This window comes from Canis lupus, chromosome 13, assembly GCF_011100685.1.
Source record: "Canis lupus familiaris isolate Mischka breed German Shepherd chromosome 13, alternate assembly UU_Cfam_GSD_1.0, whole genome shotgun sequence".
Classification (NCBI taxonomy): domain Eukaryota; kingdom Metazoa; phylum Chordata; class Mammalia; order Carnivora; family Canidae; genus Canis; species Canis lupus.
The window spans coordinates 31975037-31999453 of NC_049234.1; the positions used below are offsets into that span (position 1 = coordinate 31975037).

General features: G+C 40.3%; 1 protein-coding gene across 18 annotated transcripts in view; it reads left to right on the forward strand.

Annotated features, from left to right (window-relative positions):
- Nucleotides 1–24417, forward strand: part of KHDRBS3 (KH RNA binding domain containing, signal transduction associated 3) — a 185597-nt gene that overhangs the window by 40609 nt on the left and 120571 nt on the right. For all 18 annotated transcript variants that reach the window (XR_005368760.1, XR_005368764.1, XR_005368761.1 and 15 more), the window contains exon 2: nt 22864–22982. Coding sequence is in view for 8 of the 18 variants with exons in the window: in XM_038555590.1 (XP_038411518.1) it covers nt 22864–22982 (119 nt within the window). In the remaining 10 variants the exon portion in view is untranslated. The remainder of the gene's footprint in view (nt 1–22863; nt 22983–24417) is intronic.

A 24417-nucleotide genomic window follows, 5' to 3' on the forward strand; every position in this document is an offset into this window, starting at 1 on the left:
ACCCCCCCCCCCCCCCCCCCCCCCCCCGTGCCCTTCTTTCCTCTTTATGCTTCATCTGAATGGCTGTTTTGCAGGCTTCCAACATGTGTACATGTTTCCTTTCTGCGTGAAGTCAGCCCCGTTACCCCTAACGTCAGCATCTCTGTGGCCTGCTAAAGCCCGCAGCATCCCCGAAAGCGCCTCTCTCGGGCTGGGGTGCGGAGGGGAAGGTGGGTGATTTCTGAGGGTATCAGGCCACGTCTGTACCAGTGAAGAAATTGATGATAGGCTTTCATGTAAGTGTATCTAAAGGCAGCATTTATTCATGTCTCCTCTGTGTCAAGTACTGTGGGTAGTAGGTTTTTTTTTTTTAAAGATTTTTATTTATTCATTCATGAGAGACACAGGGAGAGAGAGAGAGAGAGAGAGAGAGAGGCAGAGACACAGGCAGAGGGAGAAGCAGGCTCCATGCAGGTAGCCTGACATGGGGCTCAATGTGGGGTTCAATGTGGAGCTCAATGTGGGGCTCGACGTGGGACTCGATCCCAGGTCTCCAGGATCAGGCCCTGGGCTGAAGGCGGCGCTAAACCGCTGAGCCCCCCCAGGCTGCCCTAATAGGTTTTCTTTATGCACTAAACTTAGGTTTTTTAACAACCCATGAAAAGTACAAGTGAAGATCGTTGTAACCGAGTAGATAAGTAACTTATCTGAGGTCATAAGGCTAGAGATTAGCTGTTTTTGGGGTGCTATTCCATCTGACTTCTCAAAAATATATTATTCTGTGAATAATTAGGTCACTATCAGATAATTTATATGTGATGGTAAAATAGGAAGCAGCCCTGTCCTTTGGCACTAAATCACTGTGGCACCCAACACCCTTTTCTTTGTTTTGCCCTGTGGTTTGTGGTCCAACTCTTAGGCTAATGTGCTCATTTAAGGATATTGCATGGCTCTATATGAACGGAATGAGGGGGCTTCAAGATGTTCACAAACCCAAAGATGAAAAAAACCTGGTTATGGTCTATCCATATTGCATTATTTGGAGGGATTAAAGCCTTAGTACATAAAATATACTTTCTCTGGGGATTTTGGAGTTGATGCGTGTCCTGAGTGGACCACCGCCTTGCTGGGTGTCCCTCAACCTAGCCGACCATCTTCCTTCAGGCAGCCAGCTTGTAACAGAGCAGAGCACATAATTCTCGTGTTGAAAATCTTTCAACAAGTCTTCACTTCCACGTGCCTCCTCTGACCCTGAAGTAGACTGGATTGAGCTCTTCTGCTAACGTCTTTCTTAGCCTGTGCATGCACCTGTCAGGATGCCCAGCACCCTTTGCTGTCATTATCCCCCTAATGTCTGCCTTTGTTGCTCTTTCAGTGTTTTGATCACTGGAACTCTGTCTGTCTTGTTTCTGGAAGAGCTCTGCAGCCAGCGTGACCTCAGACATGTGAAAGGCATTCAGTAAATAGATGAGTGAAATGATTTTGAACTAATGAGTGAAGATTGGTTTTCTTCTTCTTTTTTGAATATAATAAGTACACATATGTTCATCACTGATTCATTTAGTCATCTGAAATATATTGAGCACTTACTCTGTGATATAAAGGCTGCAGAAGAAAGAAAAGTGTTCATCTCCTGTGAGCTCACCTTCTGGAGTGGGGAGGGGACGTGTACTGGTACCCGTGGTGGCTGCTGTCAGCGAAGCGCACTCTTACCTCCCTGTCCTCCTCTGTCCTGATCAAGACTGGGTATCATCCTTTGAAAGAATCCTCATTATTGCAAATTTGGGTTAGATCTAGGTCAGACTGGGTCAGTTTGTTGTTACTCCTTTTAGAATCGACTGACTTTTCCTATTTCTCTCACCATACAGCCACAGGTCAGTTTTGGTGCCTTAGATTTTAGTGGCACAGGTGAGAGATGTGCAGGAGAACAAAGAGCATTGCAGATTTCATTTGGGAAAAGTAGGTATTTTCAGTGTGGGTTTTTTCTTTCTTTTTTTTTTTTGTGGGGGAGTGGCTATCACTTAAAAGTGTAAAAATATAACAGTAGGTAATAGTGTCTACTGGCTGTCAGGCATCATTTGTATTTATTTTCTTTTAGTTGCTTCTAACAGTACTGCATAGTGGGCATCATTGTCTACATTTTGCCAATAAAGAAATAACATATCAGATTAATCATTTTGACCAATGTCACAGAGCTAAGTGTTGGGGATGTTGCTTAAATCTACTTCCACCTATTTTTGACTCAGCCTTTCTACAAATCTCCCTTGATGCTATTAAACCTCCTAATGCACTTGGCTGTATATGTCTGTGTCCCATTATACAAAATGGAAATTGCCACTCTTATCTGTAACTTTGTCTTTCTTTATAATTTCCTCTTTTTGAAGATATAAAATCTTAGATATGGTACATAGCCGGCAGGTCATGTTTTTGTTATGGCACGGTATCTATGCATCTTAGCTTTTACTTTCATTGCATTTTTAAACACTATTAATTTTTACTCTAGAAACACATCAGAGTGTCTTAAGCTCATTTATCTTACTTCTTCTTCCTGAGTTTTTAGCCTTGCCTGGTGGAGGAGATTTACTTGGATTTTTATTTGATCAAAGACACTTTTTTGTATTAGGTGGCAATAAAAATTTTTAAATCAGCTTCCTTTTATCTGGCATTCTTCCTTCCTAGAGTCCTTATCCTACTTACACTTCCACAAAGTTAACATGAAATAGAAGATATTTGTTACATTTAACGTAAAGTTTACCTTCGTTAGTTTTATGATGGAGTTAAATCTGTTATATATTGGCTACAATTACCTTCAGGATTTTTTTTCACAGAAAATCAGATTTTTGTTGTATTTAATGATACTGCATCCCTTAACTAAAGAGAGTTTATCACTGATCTCAGAAAATCACTGCAGCTGCTGAGGTAGGTCAGACTTAGCCCTAAAAACACGAATAAAAGGATTTCAAGAAGAGATAAAAGTTCAGTCGAAAGTGGTACAGATCCTAGTGAGAGAAATGAGGTTCATTGTGAGGTATGATAAGCCAGGATCCTATAGAAGTTTGGTTTTAATCTGCTTTTTTTCAATTGATTAGATAAAAAGAAGTGATATTATTGGAGACTTTTCTACGTGGAGGACACTGTGCTTCACGTGGTGTCACTCACAGTCCTCTTATTTCCAAAGAATGGAAACTGACCCTGACTAACCAACAGAACTTGAACGTCAGAGCTCATAGGGCCAGTGGAGGATGATAAGAGTAGGTTTCAGAATGGACAAGAACAGAGCCCCTCAGAAGAGGAATTGTCTGGAAAGGAAGCAAATGTCACCCTGCCCCTATCTCAAGGGCTGTTAGTCCCAATCATAGGTAGTGGTTGGCTGCAGTGGGGTCGGAAGAGGTAGAGAGTTCAGAAAATATTTCCCGGAAGAAATGGAAAAGAAATCTCAGAAAACTTGTAGTTTGCTAAGGGTCAGTTAACTTGGTGGCAAAAATCAACAGCGAACTCATATCTTAGAGTCATTGAGGCCAATGTATTCATTTATTTGTCTAGTACTTGATACATCCAAGGCACTGTCCTGAGTGGTGGAAGTTAGCCATGATTAAGACAGAGCTAAACAATTGTGATAAATTCTGCAAAGTAGCATGGCATGAGTGCTTTGGGAAGATGAGTAAAATGATTTAACAAGGAATTAGTAGAAGCTTATATTAAGTATATTGAACTTGGATTAAATATTCTCATTGAAGGGACACCTGGGTGGCTCAGTGGTTGAGTGCCTGCCTTTGGTTTAGGGCGTGATCCCGGGGGTCCTAGGATCAAGTTCCACATCGGGCTCCCTGCAGGGAGCCTGCTTCTCCCTCTTGCCCCTGTCTCTGCCTCTCTCTCTCTCTCTCTCTCTCTGTGTCTCTCATGAATAAATAAATAATTATCTTAAAAAAAATCTTATTGAAGAATGTAATGCTATTGCTATAGCTGAAAACATGGATCATTAATCTGATGTAGATTCAGTACCTGTTACCTCCACTTACTGCCTTGATAGGCAAGAAAAGACCCTCCTGTGTTTGTTACCTCCCTCAAAGATTAATTAAGACAAGTTATTTAAAAATGCCTAAAATATTCTTGTCTGATATTCAGGAGCCTCTCAATAAAGCTGGCCTTCATATCTTTCTCTGCTTGCACCATATGCAGTGTAGTGTATGGCTGAACAAACATTTATTTATGTCTATAAAATAGACATAAACAGCATTGGCTGATTTTTGGAGCCCTGCCCCCTTTATTTTGCATTATTTTCCTTCTTAGAATTTCGGGCCTTTGAATATATCTGATTGATGACTCATGAGCATTTAAAAGGTGTGATGCCTGGCATTTAAGAGTTTTAAAAGTCCACATGAAATATCAGTCATGACGTGGTTCTTGTCTCGGGCAAAAAATGTCCCCTGTTAACATATTATTTCTGTGAGTGGTAAAAGCCATTTTGAGAAGAACCACATGTAGCTGTTGAGCAAGAAACTGAAACAGTATCAGAAAATGTTTAAAAGATCTGAATGCATTTGGGGGAGGTAGAATGAATTCAAGAGATTTGAGCTACAAGTAGATTAGAGGACCAGAAGTTTGAAATCGTACATTTCTCCCCATCCTTCAGTAAGATTTATACCTGTTTACTAGATGTCTGAAAGTGTGGTTTATCATTTCATCCTGTCTTGTAGGAAATTGTATGGATTTCTTTTAGTTTGTTTCTTCTTTTGTAGTTACTGTATGACAGAATTTTCCTTCGTGTTTTTAGTCTCAGAGTAAAATGACTTTATAGTCACAAGAAGCCATTTTGGGGTGCTGCTGTTTGGGGACACTCACTTTCTGCAGTCTTCAACCTCTGGCCTTAGGTTTAACATAGATATGTGAGTTTTTTTCATTAAAGTGCATACCAGCACACCTTGTACTTTTTGCCTGAATTGTTGACATTTTTAATTTGCTCCCCTATTCTGATGTGGGTAGTTACCAGATAGAGGCCTACAGAGGTCTCAGAACCCACTCTTTCTTTATCACACCTTTTCATTCCTGTACAGCCTTTTTGAGGCATCTTTGTTTATTAAAGTAGTTTGGCCTTAACGCAGACTCATCAGAACAGAACAGCCATCGGGCACTGCTGCAGGATGCAGTTTCTCTCCTGAACCACAGAAGGTCTCGCTGCTCCCACCCAGCGTGAGTGCCCCAGGCTTCCTAGGAGCTGCTGCTTAGTGTAGCGCTGCACGCCCTTGCTGACCTGCCTGCACTCTGCCTGCCTTTTCGTTTTCAGCTCTGTCACCAGACACCCCCCTCCCTTCTTTGCACCTTATGCTTTTGTGACTCTGTTGCCTCATAGCCTTTGCAGACATTACCATAGATATACCCACAAAGTTTTGCTCGTGCGGCTCCCCATGCATGCGTAGGATACCCCTGCACACACCCAGGGCCATTCCTTTAGGCTCTGCTAACATACTGCTTATGCTGAAGTTCCTCTTGATCTTGGACCTAGAAATGTTTATCACCTCCTTTAAATTTTGTAATATTTCATTTGTACTTTTCGTGAAGTGCTTACAGTTTATACTTTGCACTGTGAGTATCCACACGTGTACTTTTTGAGAATAGGGTCAACATCATGACGCTGTACAGTAACATAGACACCATTTATTGAGCTGCCTGTCCCCAGAGTCCTTTCTATCTAGGTATTTTCTGGGAGTCTTTGCAGTGTGTTGTAAGGGCTCAGTAAATTGTTGTTAAATAAAAAAAAATAAAGGGGATCCCTGGGTGGCTCAGTGGTTTAGCGCCTGCCTTTGGCCCAGGGCGCAATCCTGGAGTCCCGGGATCGAGTCCCACGTCGGGCTCCCGGCATGGAGCCTGCTTCTCCCTCCTCCTGTGTCTCTGCCTCTCTCTCTCTCTCTCTCATAAATAAATAAATAAATCTTAAATAATAATAATAATAAATTAATTAATAAATCAATTAATTAAATAAATATTTGGACATCATGCCATCCCTTTCTGCGGATCACATGCCCTTTCACTTACTTTTTTAGTTTTTAGCTGTATTCTAGATCCGTGCTGTGGGAACTTCTAGCCACTTGAAGCTGTTAAAGTTTTAATCAATTAAAATGAAATAAGATGAAAAATTCAGTCAGACTAGGCACATTTCAAGTGCCTCAGTAGCCACATGTGGCCTGTGACCACTGTGTTGTACCCTGTGGATGTTCATTTTCCTCGTCACAGGAAGTTCTCTTGGTCAGTACTTGTCTGTGTGGTTCTGCCTGCCTTCTAGATAGTCCCTGTGTACATGTGGCATGAGTGTGTGACATGCTTCTAGGCGAGGAATGACGTAGTAGGCAGTCAGTGTTGTGTGGAGATACACCTGTCTATACTGTTACAGAACACTTCCCTTGTTAGATCACCCCAGAGGCACAGTTTTCTGTAGATACTGTGCCAATCCTCTGTTCTCTTCGCTGTTCTTGGGAACCGTTCCTCTGCCCGGCATACCACCTCCACTGCTCTTTGGAGGGAAGCAGATGTGTTTTTCCTCCGTCCGAGCTTAGAGAGCTGGCCACACCACAATAGGACAGAGAAGGCTAACCCGGCAGCCTCATGTACGTGCAGTTGGAAAGGCCGCCCTTGGGACCTGTGGTCTGCAGCTGCCTTCTGCCCTGCGAGGTAGCCTCCTGGACAGGGCTTGCCATGGTCCTTGCCTCCATTCCCATGATGCTTGAGCAGCTCTTGCAGGTTGTCTGAGTGTCATCTTCTACGTGGCCTCATTTAATGTCCACCTCTGCCAAGTGAGATAATAGGTGGCCCCTGTGCTACAGGTAGAGTTTCAGGGAGGGTAAGACACTCACCCAAGTAGACCATTTGTCCCAGTTGAGTCCAGGCAGCAGCGTTTAGGCATCTCCAGCTTCACGTTGAAACTGCCCCCGTTTTACCCTGTCCAGGTCCTTCCCAGTGGTGGCATCTGTACCAGCTGCTTGGTTTGCTGACTGCAGAATAATCAGGAGGAGTCAGGACTTATTATGACTCTAATCTCTCTGGAAATGTTTATCTCTAGTTCTAATTATATTAATACTTAAACTTGTCATTGAAGTTTTATTAGCCTTCTCTTCATATATACCTCTGCTCACATTAACATGCAGAAATATAGAATGTGTGGGAGGCTAGAATTGGCTATGTGCAGTGTTGAGGCATGGCACGTGATGTCTATGATTAGTCCTCATGACCTCAGGAGTAGGTGTCAATATTCCTAATTGATAATTAAGGGGACCGAGAGCCCTCTGACTTTTTTTTTTCTTTTTTCTTTTTTTTCCAATGTCATACTGTATGTAAGTGCTGGTCTGCGATTTGATCCCGTGTTTTTATTAGTTTTTTATCACTTCAGGTCTCACTATATTAAGCTCTTCTTTCTGTATCATCATTAATTTATACTCTCTTATTGCAGGTGTCAAAAAACTAGACAGTTGTGCTTGTCTGGAGGCTGTAGGTTAATATGCTGTTCTGGGAGTGCCATAAGCAAAAACAGGTGACAAATAACTCGATTAAGCATTCACTTAGGGCTATTTTTGAATTTTCCTCTAAGCAACTTAATTTTACATTCATTTTATGCTCATACTTTGGCTTTATTTGTTCGCAAACTTGAGATCATGGAATTTAAAGGACTTGGCTGGTTGTAGCATTTGTATGTAATACCTGTGATACAGTTTCTTTGTCAGAGGCATAATTAACAATATGATTTGTACATCTACTGCCTTCTGGTATTCACAACACAGTTTGTAAACTTAATTAGTTCTTGGAATAGCAAATGTTTTGAAGATGATAAACACTTTCCCTCTGAATAATGTGTTGAATGGTTATATATTCATAGAAATTTACTCTATGTTACTCAAATTAGAATGCTGATAGGTATGCTTCTCAAGGTAAACATCACCTGCAGTTGCATATTCCCAGATTATATTGTGTTTTTGTGCTTTTCACAGGGGAAATCAGAAATTTAGCTCAGATAATTCAGCCTCCAGGATATTCATTATGGTTCCATTGTACAGAGAACATCTATGCTAATGTCATTACATAGATGCCATTTTTCCCAACTTTGATGTGATCATTATGGTATAGATGGGGTGGGGGGTGGGTGAGAACAAATAAGCTGTGCTTGTGCTTTGCTTGCCGCTGCTCTGCGCTGTCAACGACCTCTTTGAGGCCAAGGAAGTAAGATTGCGCTCTCCGCAGTTAAAAGAGATGCTACGTAAGTACGCTGTATGCCCAGGAAAGCTGTCTGGCCTTTGCTTTAGGGCCTTATTACCATTAATAAATCACTGGTCTAAAATTTAATTGAGTTTTCAAGCACTGTGGAAATAGAAGAATCAAATTAGAAGAGGCTCAGTGCCATTAGATTAGTGACTCCCAATCCCAGGTGTTGGGGACAGGTCTGAAAAGCCTAGGTTTCTCCCCCATTCTTATACATGAAGAAATGAGGGTTCAGTGAGGCTAAGGGACTTACCAGAAATGCTCTGGTGGTCCAGTGCAGGCCGCCCCTCCAGCACCTGTGCTCCCTGCCATTCTCTGCCTGGCTTGTGCTCCACTGGGACCCCTGAGGACCTAGCATGGGACCTGGCACAGAGCACTTAAGATTCCCAGCCTGCTAATTCTTGGGTACTTTCCACTGCACTTCCAAGAATTTGCCATAAGGGGCTATCAGTCAGGTAAACAGAAATCACATCCGCTATTTTCATAGAGAGGATTTGCTGTAAAGAATTGGTTAGGCAGGTGCCTGGTGGCTGGCAAAGCAAGTGTGGATACAGAAGTGACACAGACTAATACAGGTACTGCCATGGACCCTCACCCTTAGGGCACGGGGAACAGAGGAAGAACCTGGGAGGAAGCACTCCATGGAGCAGGAGTGGGGGGAATGGGGGGAGGCCCAGTCAGTGTGGTTATTCAGGGAGCTTGAAAAGGGAGCTCCGGAGCCAGGACCCAGACATCTGAGCAGAGGGTCCTGGCTTGCTGAGGAAGTGTGGTGAGTGTGGCTCTGGGAAGGTGAGGGAGTCACGTCACTGCTGGAATTTGGAAATGGCATGGGGCATGCTGCCGGAAACTGGAGGCAAAATGGGAAGATTGACGCCCCCACAGGCTCTCCTCCTCTGGAACATCCCCTTGCAGACCAAGAGACCACACCTTACAAAGCAGTTTGTTTATATAAGTGAGAGTATAGGCGCCTTTCACTTGGTTCATTCACACCTGTGGGCATTCTTAAAAGTTCATCAAGTCTTACATGAAGAATACCATCGTTCTCTATCATTCACTCAATAAATATATTTTGAATGCATGTTGAATTTATGATGTGGAACTAGGTACTGGGGCCATTATGATGATTAATGTGATTTTGCGTGTGTAAGGACTAGTCAGGCAGACAGATAATAAGATTTTAAGTTCACCTACAGAGTCCTGACCAGCACAGACTGGGCCCACCCAGTTAAATCTTAAGATCACTAGTTCACCTTGGATGCTGTTATTAGCATCTTCATCTCTCTAACTGTGCCACTGCCCTTCTGACTGACCAAATCTAATCCCTCTTATATGATATATAGAAATATTTATACATATGTTTTTATTTTTCATGAATCATTTATCCTTTAGGATAAGCATTTTAAGTTACTTTGGCTGGTTTTCCTAGATAGCACTTTTCTACTTTTTCCCATTATTTCTTGCTTTACACAGTATTCTTAGACTTTCTTCCCCTAATCATTCCTCCTCCCTCTCCCATGAATTACTGTTATTTCAGATCCACTGTGTATCTATTGATGTACTGTGGCCCACAGTTGCTATACAAATTGGTTAAATTCTTGAAAATGGGGCAGGGGAACACTTCTCTGGATTGCTGGCCATGCTGTTCTCCTTAGTGTTCTCATTTTAGATTGTTAACTCATTTGTAGACTAGAACAACAAATTTTCCCACCTCCAGTGTTGAAGACAAGAGAATAGAAGCCTGTCAGACATCAGCGTAAGATACTAATTGCTAGCTTTAGTCAAAGTAAAGCCCTGTATGCCATCCTTTGATTCTGTCTCATTTGCCCAGACAGGCCATGTGGGTCAGTCCTGTAAAGTAACAAGTAATCTGTATATTCAGCCTTAAAATAAATCAGTCGATTGTTAGGAGATTTGACAAGTAGAACTCACTAGCCTGCATAATTGTTTAACTAAATTCTTTATGGTTGAAGGATAGAATGAAAACGAATGAAGCTGACTAGCCTTAGCATCTTTGGGGTTTTTTTGTAAGATCCCTAGATGATTTTAACATACATCTTGGTTTAGAATGTGAAGTTCTATACCCAGCTTGACAAATACCCTAAAGAAAATCCCCAGTGGGAATGTCCACTGTGAAAAGACAGCATCTGACTTACAAGGAGGAGCCATGCACAAAATGTAGCTGGAGAATGACCTCGTGTGGGTAACTCTTTCCAGCTTTACGTTGGTGTGGAAAGCTTGTTCTCATTTTCAGTGAACTGTATGTATCTGTGTTGGCGTGTTCCTGTCCTCAGAGGCTGGGACTGTAAAGTGTTTCCAAATTGATTTTTTTTTTATCAGTGTCTTAACTTCTATGATGATTGAATCTGGGTGACAAAATTTTTGTCTCTGCCATTATTGTATTTTGTTTTAAAAAAGTGTTTTATGCCTGTTTGCCACTTTCCAGGTAGCTTAGAAAAACATGGAGTTATGAGGGAAGTATAGTATTTTTAGGCACCTTGTATGTTTGTATTCATATTAAGCTATGTTTGTGCTTTTTCTTTTAAGCTGTCTTCATTTTACTAGCATATCTAATGGTTTTGTTGACACATGTTTTGTATAGTATCGGAGTAGATGTATTCTTTGGGATCTAGTTGCAGTCCTTGGTTGTGCTATTTGTTTTTAGTGTTCTTTTTATAAAAGTGACCCTGTATCAGCTTATGAAAAATATGATTTAACATCTTAAGGATCTTTCCCCCCCAATTACTCTTTTTGCTGTATAAATAGGGAGTGATTATGATTATGAAACTGGCCTAAAAATGTCTGTCTAGCCATCACATGATTATATCCTGCTTTGAATTTATTTTGAATAGTCCATCATAGCTGTGGAGTTTGTATTTTGTACATCTAACCAATAGAAAATATTCATTGGTAATCTTATTAGATATGAAAGTAATAGAGAGTAAAATGCTTGCATTATATGGTTGTTATAGGATATCATTAGTACAGTCATATTTCTATCTCCAAGTGTGGTAATGCCAGCAGGATAAATGAGAAAGACACTGAATCTTCACACAAAGGAAATGGGTTTTATAATGAGTACAGTCGGAACAGAACTAATCTCTTTCTTGGATCATTACTTCACCTAATCATAAAACCTTTTTTAATTCAAATCCTTGCAGGGTTCTAATTGGTGACCTCTGGAGCCTGATAATTGTTTAAGATAGCTGGTCTTTTGCAGTATACTTAATGATGTTTGCAATTAAAAGTGAGAAATGTGGTGTAACCCTCAGGCAGGTATAACTAAAAAAGCAGATTTTCCTTTTTTCAGTCTTTAGTAGTTATTCCCATCCCTCCTTTCAGTAGTTACCAACTTAAATCATTATTGACTTGAATTAACCTTTTGCAATGTTGTCTGCATTTAATCTGTGGGTTTACTGAATCTTCATTGGACAAATGTAAATGGGTTCTATCCAGAATAATACTGAAGCATTTGGAACTGCCTTGGATTGGCCTGTTTGGGAAGGCAAGAACTCCTAGCCAAATTTCATCACTTTCTCGGTCCATCTTCTTGTTACAGGTCTTGTTTGCGTGATTTAAGTAGAAGGTGAACCATTCTTTGCAGCCAATGCCAGTAAATACTTCTGAACTTTCTTTACTACCAGATGAAAATAGGTCAATAGAAGAGAATTTGCCAACATTCACCATTAGAACTGGTAGAGCCATGGGTGAACCTGCGCACCCTGGTCATTTGTTGTCTTCATCAGTCTACATAACAGCATGCTGGAAATGAGTTTGAACCTGTTGTACATTTATTATGTTATTAACTCCCTCTGTTGCTTCTGTTATATTTCTCAGTAAATAGTGTGCATTCCAAAAATGCAGTCGATGGACCATTCCTGTAAAAGTCTATTGATTTATTGGAGGTGGAATTTAATCTGTTGTGCTCACCTGTTGGCTCAAAGGTTCAGTTTTGAATTCAAAGTTGTATGGTAATTTGGAGATGAAGCAAAGCCTTTGAGAGTCCCTAATCCTGCAGTCCAGCGTCAGCTCTGCCACTGAGCAGATATAAGAGAAAAGAGGATGATAATTTCTGCGCCATCATCTGAGAAGTCGTGAGGACTAATTGTAGGTAGAGCCCCAGTAGAGTGTCCCGTGTATAGGAACTGTTCAACTTGTTAGGTACCTCCTGCAAGTTTTAGGGAGCTTCTCAGCTCTGATTCATATGCTTTGGTCTTTATTGTTTTAAAATTTGGGGCAGGGAGCGGAAACCTTTTGCAATTAGAAGTTATTTTGAAAATTGATAGAATTTTGTATCCAGATCCAGTAACCTACTTATTTCTGAAGGTCTTTGAGTCTTTCTCCTTGAGGCATTGAGTGATCATGCTAGGTATCTTTGTATTGCTCTTTTTTTCTGCCATGATGCCCTTTGTTTGGTGAACGACTGCATATATTTAAAGGGAAATTAAGGTGCAGTAAATTGGAAGCATTTTTTTTTCCATAAAAAGAATTTGACAAAATGTTTATAATAATTCTGAGTAGTGCTCAGAATTTTTTAGTTATCTGGATTTGATCCTTTAGAATCATATAGCTTTTCTTTAGAATTATATAGCTTTAAAGAAAAAAGTATTATATAGCTTTCACAAATTCTTTTTGAAATCCATTCTATAATGAGATACTTGTAAGTAAATCATTGCAAATTAAGTACTATATGAGGTAATACTGGCCTATATTCTATGCATTATAATTTTTAAAGCAATGTGATAAACATGGTTTCTTTTGATACTTTCAATAGCTTGGTGACTTTCTGCAAAAATGAAATAATCCAAAACTCTTTTTCTCACCAAAATAAGATCCCTGTACTACAGTAGTACCAAGAAACCAGAGGGAGCGTTACTTTAGGAAGAGATGAACCATGGTTGGGGTCCTGAATCGAGGGTGACTGTGGGACCTCAGCTGAGTTCCTGGATGCCTCCAAGCAACTGTTCCCTTTCTGTACAACAGCTACTTCGCTACAATGTTATAAAGATTAAGTACCTAGAAGATAGTAAATAAATTCTGGCAACCTATATTATTGCTATATTTTTGTTAATTATCTATGATGGATAGAATTAATTCTTCCCTTCCTCTTTATCAATCTTTCTTCCTTCCTGGAGAAGTTCGACTTTCTTTCTTTGTGTGTATGTTTTTGTCTTATGTGTTGTATGTATATTTAAGGATATTTGTGCCTAAATATTTGCTGTCTTTATAAAAAATAGTTTACTTCCAAGCATCCTTAATATTTAGAGTATCGACTGTGTCCCGCTTCCTGGATGGTATATGTGTGTGTATTTATGGTGAGTCTGTTCATCCTTATTAGACAGTGATATGCATCTCTACTCTGCTGTGCCATTTATTTCTGTTTATGGAAGATTATTTGCAAGATCATGAGCTGTATGAATCAATCTAGTCTGGGCAGGTTTTAGTGTATTCAGCTCTGGTTTGAATCTAATAGGTATTCAGTTAGGTTTGGATTGCTTAAATAAAGTAATTCCTTAGTGAAAACATTTGTCATGTTGGAGGTTAAAAATTTCTTTTCAGACCAGCAGCCACAGTAACATTTTAGTAATCTGTCAAATAGAATTTATAGTGGCTTTGAACACTATTTATATATCTTTTAAGATCAGTTTAAATTTTCCAACTGGGCTGTTGTATTATTTTGAAATAGATTTCTGAATATTGAGCATGTGATTATTCTCCTCCTTATCTGGGCTTCTTGTTACTGTAGATCCCGGCTGAGCCCTGTCCTCTCTGATCAGTTATAGAGGGTTAAGGTGCTTGGAAAGGGGGTCTACTGACTAGATTTCTGTCCCCACTCAGACTTAATTTTGCTAATTGGTGGTACTTACCTACATTTTTATGACCCTTTTAAGTGAATTTTTACTAAGTGTCATGCATGCATGTATTTATTTATTTATTTAGAGAGAAAGAGTGAGTGGGGAAGGACCAGAGGGAGAGGGAGAGAGAGAATCTCAAGCAGACTCCACACACAGTGCAGAGCCCAAGGCAGTCCCAATGCCATGACCTTGAGATCATGACTCTGAGCCAAAATCAAGAGTTGGATGCCTAACCAACTGAGCCACCCAGGTGCCCCCAAAGTAGCTTTTAAACAGCTAGTAAGATGGGCTTTGACATTAGATATACCTTGATGTCAATCCTGACTTGAGTCCTTGTTACCTAACTTACCAAACTTGTTAAACATTTGAATCCTCTGGTCTTATTCTGTGAAATGGACATGATAGATCATAGATTTGGTAGGATAAAGAGAGACTATAAGTCCAACACAGAGCCCTGTACCTGGTGAATCACTAGGTAATGACAGTAATTACCTAGTCAGTACTGGTATGAGTGACCTCTGAAACAATTATCATTACTTTTCAGTATTTTGCTGTGTGATCCATGTGGTAAGCTCACAGATGGAAAGTTCTGTGTGTAAAGGAGGTATCAGAAATTCTTTGAAGACTCCTTTGGTTTACCAGAGATGGAGGCCTAGGGAGCTGCTTTTTGCCTTCCCAGGTCCTCTGTCTACCCTCTCTGCTCTGCTCTGCACCCAGGAGGCTGATGTGGATGCATGAGGCTGTCTTAGCAGACACTTCTGCCTCTGCCTTGTAGTTGCATCTGAACTGCCTAGTGGGAGGCCCCAGCAGAGGATCCTCGGGAGGATCCTCCGGAGGGAGAAGTGAGATCTGAGGGCATGTTCTCTCTGGCTTCTTCCCTGTTAGGTTACAGGGAATGTAACCTAATATAATGAGTTGTCTGCTTCCTTCCACGGGAGTCTAAGACCCTGTCAGGCCACCCTCACTACACGCAGCCTCTTTCTTTGCCTTGTCTTGTTCCTTTGGGCTCATGTCTTGGGGCAGTAACACCTCCCTTCCTGGCTAACCTGAGAGTGCTACATCATTCTTTGTTGCTATGAACCTAGCTTCTCTGCACCTTTGATATGCAGGCCCTTAATTACATCCTCTTCAGATTACGGAGTTTGAATGCCATTGTCTACTTCTGGAGTCCTGTTTGTTGGATCATTCAAACCCAGGGGAAGAACAGAGGCTGTAGGCATAAGCAGAGTTGCAGAATATCAGGGTTTCTCACTAACAGTTTTTGACCTAAAAGATAAATTCCATGTGGGCTCAGCATAGGAACGTGTTGGTTCATTAATGCATTCTTTCATTGACCTGTTTTGTTAAAGAATGTGTTTTTCTCCTTTATGGAAACGCTGTGCTACAAGCCTGATTGGCTGTTAGCTAGACAAAATGTTTTAACGACCTGTGGATGGAACGTGTTGGCAAAGTGTGCTGTATTCAGAGTCCTGAGTTTGAGTCTCTGTAATATTGCTTGCAATCTCTGTGACTTTTAGAAACACATTTTCCAACTTCTCTCATGTGTGCAATGTGAATAATACTCACTGATCCTGGAATATTGTCAGGATCGTGTGAGATAAAGCAGCAAAAAGACTGAATAAAAGGTAAGGCTATAAGCATGTGTGTTTGTAATGAGTTTTCACCATCCAGCCTCTCACAGCATGTCCCTGGGAGCCCTCACCACATGCCAGGCACCATGAAAGGGGTAGCTGACAGTCTGTGGGAGAAATCAGACAGTAGGAGGTTAGCCCTGTGGTAAGCATAGGTGCTGTGTTCTTTTGGTTAACTCATCTGGAAATTTAAGGACAGCCCTTCCGGGAGTAGAATTTAGTTGGAGACACCAAAGAGAAGACACCTCAAGGCCAAAAGCCCATATTCCAGTCTTAGAGAACAAGTTCAAAAGCCTACATATGGCATGGTGGACGTTGTGCTTTAGAACCTGTGGACAAAGGTGGGTGTTGTGGGCTAGAGAATAGGATGGTGACAGGAGGACAGGTGTGTCCTGTGTTCTCTCTGATTGGATACTCAGTAGGCTTGATGCTTGCTCTAAATATGAAGGCTTTGCCTCTGACGGCTTCCTCATTTGTCTTCTGTCCACATCAACTATAAACAAGCTGTCTGGTGCCGTCTCACAGTTGTTGTTTATCCCGACAGACTGTTTTATTATCTAGCTGTGTTTTAACTTGCCCCAGCCCCCAACCCCCCACATCCCATCCGTGTTACTTACACCTTAGCTGCCAGATTGCCTTTCCTTAAGGATGTCTCCCATCACAGCACACCCCAGCTAACCACCTTTAGTAGCTCCCTGTTGTTACTCAACTGTTAGGATCTCAGTTTTGATCTTAAGAACCTGGCTTGCCTCTTTATGTTTTTGTCCTCACTTCTTCTCTGTGGTGGCCCAAGAGAACTACCCCTCCTCTCACCCTGAACCTGTTCCATCTTTCTTCAGGAGCCCAAGACACAGTCAGGAAATTGAGTTCATGCCTAAGCTTGTTCCCTAACGGGCTCTGTGATGGCAGGATCTTGTCGTCATTACTTGTCTCATCTATTCCATTTTGTACTGTTTGAAGAGAAAAGGGAAAAATAGATTATGCTATCTTAGTAAAACTCCATCTATCAACTGCACAGTCTGACTAATCGAATGAGCGAATGTGAACTGGTGTTACACGAGGCTACTTACCTTCAGTGAAGAATTCATCATTTCTCTGCCTGACAAACTCCATTCCTTACCCTGTAGCACATACTTTCTAGCTTTTCAAATAATTGTCCAAATTCCAGAGCTGTTAGTCCCTTTCCTGCAGCACTGTGTGCGTTATAATATTTGTCTGTTTCCGTGCACACATTCCCTATATTCTGTTCCCAGCACCTTATATATTTCCTCAACATATCAAAACCCAGTCAGCACTTTTGGGTTGGTGCCAATCCTCACTGCTCATCCAAGTGAACCTCACTGCGTTTAAAATATTACCAGATTCTCAAATTAAAATGTTTTACATGTCATTTTCAGAAACCTATCTGTTGCTTCAAGTAAGATAAGCAGCCTAGGTAAATTTCCCATTGCAGTTTCAGTAAAATAGTACATTGAATGAAGAACTTAAAATGAATGATCAAGAGACATTAAAGCTCTGGATTACTAGCCAAGATGCATAATATAAGCATGTATAAATTTCTGTATAAATTTTTATTCTATTCTGTCTCCATATTTTCAAAAATTGTATAAAGTGCTTAAAATTTAATTTTATGTAATTTAAATGGATAAGATATTCATGTTTCAAAAATTTAAAACAACATAAAAGATTCAGTCCTGCTTATTGTCTACTGATTCCCTCATGTCTGCTAGTTACCACTGTTACTAGTTTTTTATATATAAGTAGAGAGAAATTTTCTGTGCATATACAAGTGAATATGAACATATATTGTTCACTGTTTGACACAGTGTGTGTGTGTGTGTGCGTGTGTGTGTGTGTGTGTGTGTGTGTAAACAGTGATTCTGGTGGAGATCGTTTTCTATCAGAAGATAAAGAGTTCTTGATCTTATAAAGTAGCTGTGTGCTGTTTCATAGTGCAGGTGTGCCCTAGCTTCTGTAAACAGGTTCCTGTTAATAGACATTTAGATGATTTTCAGTGTTTTGCTATTAAAGACAGTGCTATAAATGGATAACTTTGTACATAATATTTTATACTTAAGTCTGTGTGTAGGGTAAATTTATAGAAATGGAGTTGCTCAGCAAAAGGAAAATATCAGTTTCGATGTACTTGATTCTATGAGAGAATATAAGCATTTTTAAAAAGATTATTTATTTGAGAGAGAGAGAGAGAGAGCGAGCAGGGGGATGGCAGAGGGAGAAGGAGAGAAATCATCAAGCTGACTCCCCCCTGAGCATAGAACCTGATGTGAGGCTTGATTCCACAGCCCTGAGATCATGACCTGAGCCAAAATCAAGAGTCTGCTTAACCGAACAAGCCCCCAGGCACACTGATCTTAAGCATCTTTAATGAAAATTTACAGTACTCAAATTATTTAATATGTTAAATAAATACTGAAAATTTAACTCGGTGTAAATCCAAAGGTGATTTGTCTGGTTTTTAGAGGATTAGTGGATTTTACTATGTTTGATGGGCTAAAATACAAAGGTAAGTGGCCATTGCTTAGGAAGCTCTGTACATGCCCAAGTCAAAAACAAAAAAGAAATGGACAAATAAAAAAGACATTGTAATTGACACTAGTTTCTGGGCTGACAGAAATTTGATGTCCATGGTTTGCAAATATAACGTTCTAATCCCCTGCATTATCTAAACCCTAATCACACATTTGCTTATTATTTCTGAGCTGGGAGATGGCATTGGTACATTGAACTGTGTGGTAACAAAATGTAATCTGGGGATTAGTCAAAGTCAAATCCCTCATGCATTCGACCTCAGAAACCTGATTGGATTTTCTCTGTGGTTGGCCTTCACTGGCTGCAGTTAACTAAGAGGTTACATCCACCTTGGTGGTGTCAAGCATCTTCCCTTCCCTAGAGAAGATCAGAGAGGTGGTCACGTGGGTTTTGGAAATGAAATGCCCAGTTAGGGACAGGCATAAATGCCAGAAAGCTGTTTCATGAATTCGTACATCTCTTGTGCAGTCCCCCTGCTTTTTTGCATTGTATTTTGTGGGACTTCATGAAAACATCAAACTTCTTATGATCCTCAATCAAGTGGAAAGTACAAAGTTGTTGATTGAATGAATAGTGTCTAAAAAACATCCACAAAAGTTTTGACCAGTTTTGAATTTTGTAGCTGGAAGGCCTGGGAAAAGTCTAGTAGCCATGATTTAAGCTGGATGTGTTTGACCTCAGGCATGGGATCGGGGCTTCCTCTTATTGCTGTGTAGTGTGTTAGGTTCAGTACATGCAAACCAACACACTTGTAGCGTGGCATCAGGCTTTCACAATTTTCAAATAGATCTTAAACAGTGATATATTATATCTGAACATAATTCAAAGCTTACTTAAGGCAACAAGATATTTTAGCAACGTAAGATTTTCACAGTTGACTGTCTAGAGATGAAATGAGGTATCATATTTTTTTAATTTTTATTTTCCTTTTCCAAATCATAGGTATAATCTCAAACTTTAATGTAATATATTGTAACATACATAATTTTCTTCTAATTTTTTGATCTTTATGATTTTATATGTTACTTAAAATGCTTACTGTCACTGATTCAAGGAATAACATTTGAATGCTGATTATGGAGTTATATATTGTGCATATGTGATGAGTGCTCAAAAATCATAAAAATGCAGTGTTATTTGAAAATAGGTAATTACACTTATTTTAACAAATACTTCTGTGCATTAAAAGTTCTTTTTTTTCATTCTACAAAGTTTCAGTATATCTAATTTTGTTGAATTCTGTATGCTAAAGGCATTTCCAATTAGAGCATAAATGCATAAATAAAAATGTGGAATTAATTTTCTTCTAATTAAAGCTGAAGTCATGAATTGTCATACTTGATGGAGCAGATGAGATGTGACTTATTGTTCTTTACTAAGGAAAACAAAACTAGTTTAGCTCATTTACACCATTAGTTCCAGTTTTTAAATCCTGTGTGTGTGTGTGTGTGTGTGCGCGCGCGCATGCGAACATGCACTTGTGTATTCATGGATAACTTCTGAAAGAGTATATGATATTGTAATAATCATTGCCTCTGGAGAGTATGGGGGTAGGAGAAACCTTTTAAAAAATTTTATATCCTGTTATACTGTTTTAAATTTTTACCATGTATATATTTCACTTTTATAGGAAAAAATCAAAATTAAAAAGACTCTTAAAAGATTTTTCAACAATAACGAGAATTATCTAAGTAAAATTTTGCATTTCACATCCTTCAATTTTAATGTACATTTTAATGTCCTATACAGATCCTATTTAGAATCTGTTTTCTGGATCTGAAACTAGGATAATACAAGAAAGCAGATGGAATTATCAATTAGTTTATTTGGAAGTTTAGTACTATCTTCAGGACCTCTCCTGCTTGCCTTCATCTTCCTCCTCGTCACTTGTAATGCCTTTTGTGTAGTGTCTCCTGACACCAACCAGTTCTCCAGCACCAACTGGGTGTCCAGAAGTTTGAGCTAGTTCAGTTCTGACTGCGACTCCTGCAGGTAGGGTAGACCCCACAGAAAGAGGGCTGTGCCCCACAAGACTGCCCTCACTTCAGGCATCAGCTGCAGATGGGGTGTCCGGGCTGCTCACACTGCTGTCCGATGAGCTGCGAGTTTGGGGGTTCCACAACTCATTCCTCAGGTTTGATAATTTGCTAGAGTGACTCACCGGACTCAGGAAAGCACTCTGCTTACCATGGTTAGTTATAAAGGATGTAAGTCAGTAACAGTCAAACAGAAGAGGGATGCAAAGGCAAGGTGTTGGAAGGATGTGGAGCTTCCATGCCCTCTCTAGGCACACTACCCTCCCAGCACTTGGATGTGATCACCAGCCCAGAAGCTCTCCAGACTCTTGTTGAGGGGGTTTTGTGGGGTCTTCATTATGTGGGCACAATTGATTACCAACAATCATTGGTTGTTGATGACTGAACTCAGTTTCGAGCTCCTCTTCTCTCCCCACAGGTGGGAGTGCTGAATGTGCCAGCTTGGCACTTGCTTGATTTTTCACATGGTTGGTTTTTCTGGCAACCAGCTCCCTCTTCCTCTAAGAGTCATCTCATTAGCATGAAGGCCAGTATGGTTGAAAGGGGTTGTTAGGAATGATAAAGTGCACTCCTATCTCTCAGGAAACTTGTAGGGTAGGGTAGGGTTTTAGGAGGTCCATGCCAGGAGTCTGGAACAAAGACCAAATATATATTTTTCATTACACCCCACATAGATACTGACTTTTTTTTTTTTTAACCATGCATTGTTAAAGAAAAAAGTTATTCTGACACTTGTTAAAATGGTAAGGAAGACTTTATTCAGGACTATCATGATAGGTGTCAAGGCTGTCACTGTGGAGGAGAGAGATCAGGTTCAACTTGAATACATGCAAGATAGTTGAGGTTTTAGTGCTCAAGAGTGGAATGAAGGGGTAGGTGGATGGAGGAGGGAAGGCATCAATGCCACCAGGCTCTTTAGTGGTAACTGAAGCCTCCACGTTAAGTCACCTTATCCTAAGGTGCCATGAAAATCTTATTTCCTGTCTTACATGGCATAAAAAAAAAATGGTGGGAGAGACTTGCAGTGGCACACTGTCTTTACAGTCAGACAAGCCTGGAGGTAAATCCTACCTCTGTTATTTATTAGCAAAGTAACCTATTTGGACTTCTTGTTTGCCGTCTCTTGTGAGGATTGAATTATGTTGTGACTGTGGCATATATTAAATTCTTAGGTATTCCTAGCCCAACAAGCAAAACAAATGAGTACGTGTGCCCCTTTATACAAGTGACATCACCTTTGGGTTCTCTCCATGCTGGGGCTCCCTTCCTTGAACGTGCGTACCCCGTGGTCCGTCCGTGGAAGGAGCAGTGCACATACACATTTGTTCAGCACTCATCCGAGCGCCTGTTTGTGTACCTCTTACACAGCCAAATGCTACAGGCAACTGTGTGAGGAAACAGCATCTGAAATTTTCTGAGATTGGGAAGGTGTACCCAGTGTGTGCTTCGTGGTACCTGTTTGTTGAAGGAAGAAACAGCTTTTTACCTAAGAGAAATTTACATTCTGGTGGGAGAGTATCTTGATCCACTTGGGCTGCTGTAGCAGAATAGCACAGACTGGGATCCTTATGAACAACAGAAATTTATTTCTACACTTTTGGAGCCTAGAAATTGAAGATTAACGTGCCTATACGAGGCATGTGGTGTCACACGAGGGCCCGTGTGGTTCATGGTTCTGGTTCATAGGTGGCAGTCTTCTTGCTGTGTCCTCATATGGCAGAAGGGATGAAAGGGCTCCGTGGGGTCTTTTCTATAAGGCACTAATCCTTTTCATGAGGGCTGCACTGTCATGACCTAATCACCTCCTTAGAGCCCCCACCTCCTAAGACCATCACATTGGGAATTAGGATTAGAGTTGTACAGAAAGTGTTTTCAGAGTGAATATCAAGGTGAAAGTGATTGATTCCTTCCTTCCTGCCCCATTGGCGAGAGGGATAGTCACACATAAAAAATAGTATTTGATGTGGTTCTTGAAGGAGATGTATAAAATTGAAATAATAACATTACAAGCAGAGAAGAGAACATTCGCGAAGACGTGAGTGTGTAGTTGATCCGTGTCACCTGTGGGGAGGGTAGATTTGGTTGGGGAGGTCAACTGACAGAACATTGTCTAGGGCTTTTAATGCCATCTCAAAGAATCAATTCCTGCAGATGTAAGCCTCAGAGAGCCCAGCAGAGCTGATGGATAGGGATGTCAGGACTTTGTTACACTGAACAGAGAATACTTTCGGGCTTTTCTTAGCGGTTTGAGCAGCCTTTTCCTGGGATTCCAGAAGGCCCCAAGAAACTTATTTTTGTTGGTGTCTGTTTTTCAGCTGGCTCACTGTTCCCTCCAGTAGCATGGGCTGTTGAGACTTGACTTTGCAGAGCCATAGCACCTGCCTTTTTTCCTACTGTACTGGCGAAGAATGATTGATAAAATGGGAAATACGTCTTTACTCAAAAAACTCATGTTGATCTCATAGTCCCCATTTCTGTATTTGATTTCGTGCCTCAGTAGAGCCAAGCAAGAACTCCCAGCCTCTGGGGTTCTAAGTCATGCACTTCACGGTTATCTTTTTTCCTCCACAGAAATAGAAAAGTTTCAAAAAGGAGAAGGCAAGGATGAAGAAAAGTACATCGATGTGGTGATTAATAAGAACATGAAGCTGGGACAGAAAGTGTTAATCCCTGTAAAGCAGTTCCCTAAGGTAAGACAGTGAGGTCTGCAGGCTTGGCAAACCCCATCACAAGGGAGCAGAGGTGGAATTTATATTCTGTTTGATATTGTCTCGAGGTGTTTTCCCATAGCATAGCCCTCCCACACCTCACACCAACACAGATATACTTTCACAGTTAATTAAAACTTAAAAACTTATTTCGTGATCCTCTCTTTTCTGATTGACTTTAGTGTTAGGGAGTCCTAAAGAATTATACTTCTGAGTCATCCTAGTGATGGGGCTTTGGACAACCTATGTGACTTCTTTCTACTTTAATTTCTTCATCAGATGAGGTTGGATTGTTAAGAATTAAATAAGGTTATCCATATTAAATGCTTAGCATAGGGCGTAGGCACATAAATGTTCAAAATATTACCTGTTCCAGAAAAATATTCTATTTATTCAAGTGTGATATCATTGAGCAGGATGACAATAGGTGCTTTAAGGTCTCCATCTAGTTCTAAAATCTTGGTCATTTTAGATTTGACATGATGATACATTGATACTCTTTTTATCCCATTTTTCTTTCTTCTGAGTGCTTATGTACATGATTTATGCATACTGCTGTATATACATCGGCAGTTTGTTTCTTTTGAATGCTGACTAGTAGTCCATTGCTCGAGTATACCACAATTTATTTATTCATTTCTAGGGCAATTTTCAGTTTGGAGTTACTATACATTAAATTGCTGTGAACATTTTCATACAGGTTTTCACGCATTTTCATACATTTTTTGGAGTTATGTTTTTCTTTTCAATGAGTACTTAAGATTTAACTTGCTGTGTATTTAATTTTACAAGAAATTGCCATACTTTCTCCCAAAGTGATTGTACCTTGTTGCATTTCCAGGAACAGTGCAAGCCAGTTGTAGTGGCTCTCTATCTTCATCAGTGTCTGATGTTCTCAATCTGTTGAATTTTAACCATTGTGATCATATATTGGTATTTTCCTGTGGTGTTCATTAGCATTTCTCTGATGAGAAGTGATGTGTTCATTTCATGTACTGACTGGCCACTCCTGTATCTTCTGTTTTGAAGTGTCTTTTTAGGTCCTTTGCCTATTTGTAAATGGGCTGTATGGCTTCTCATCATAGATGTAGGAGCTGTTTTACATATCTCAGCTATAAGTCTTTTGTTAGATGTGTTTTGTGAATATTTGGCTCAGTCTGTGGCTTTTCTGTTATTTTCTTCATAGCGTCGTGTGATCTGCAGAAGTTTTTAATTTCATGATGTCTGTCTAACATATCAGGTTTCTCTTTCCTTTTACTATTATTACCTTCTGTCAACTAACAAATCCTTGCCAGCTTCAAAGAAATGCTAGAGTTGCTTATAAGTTATAAAGCTAGTCTCCTGTGTTCCTCTAAAAGCTTTGCCAGTATAGCTTTTACTTTTAGGCCCGTGATACATATCAAATTGCTTTTTTTTG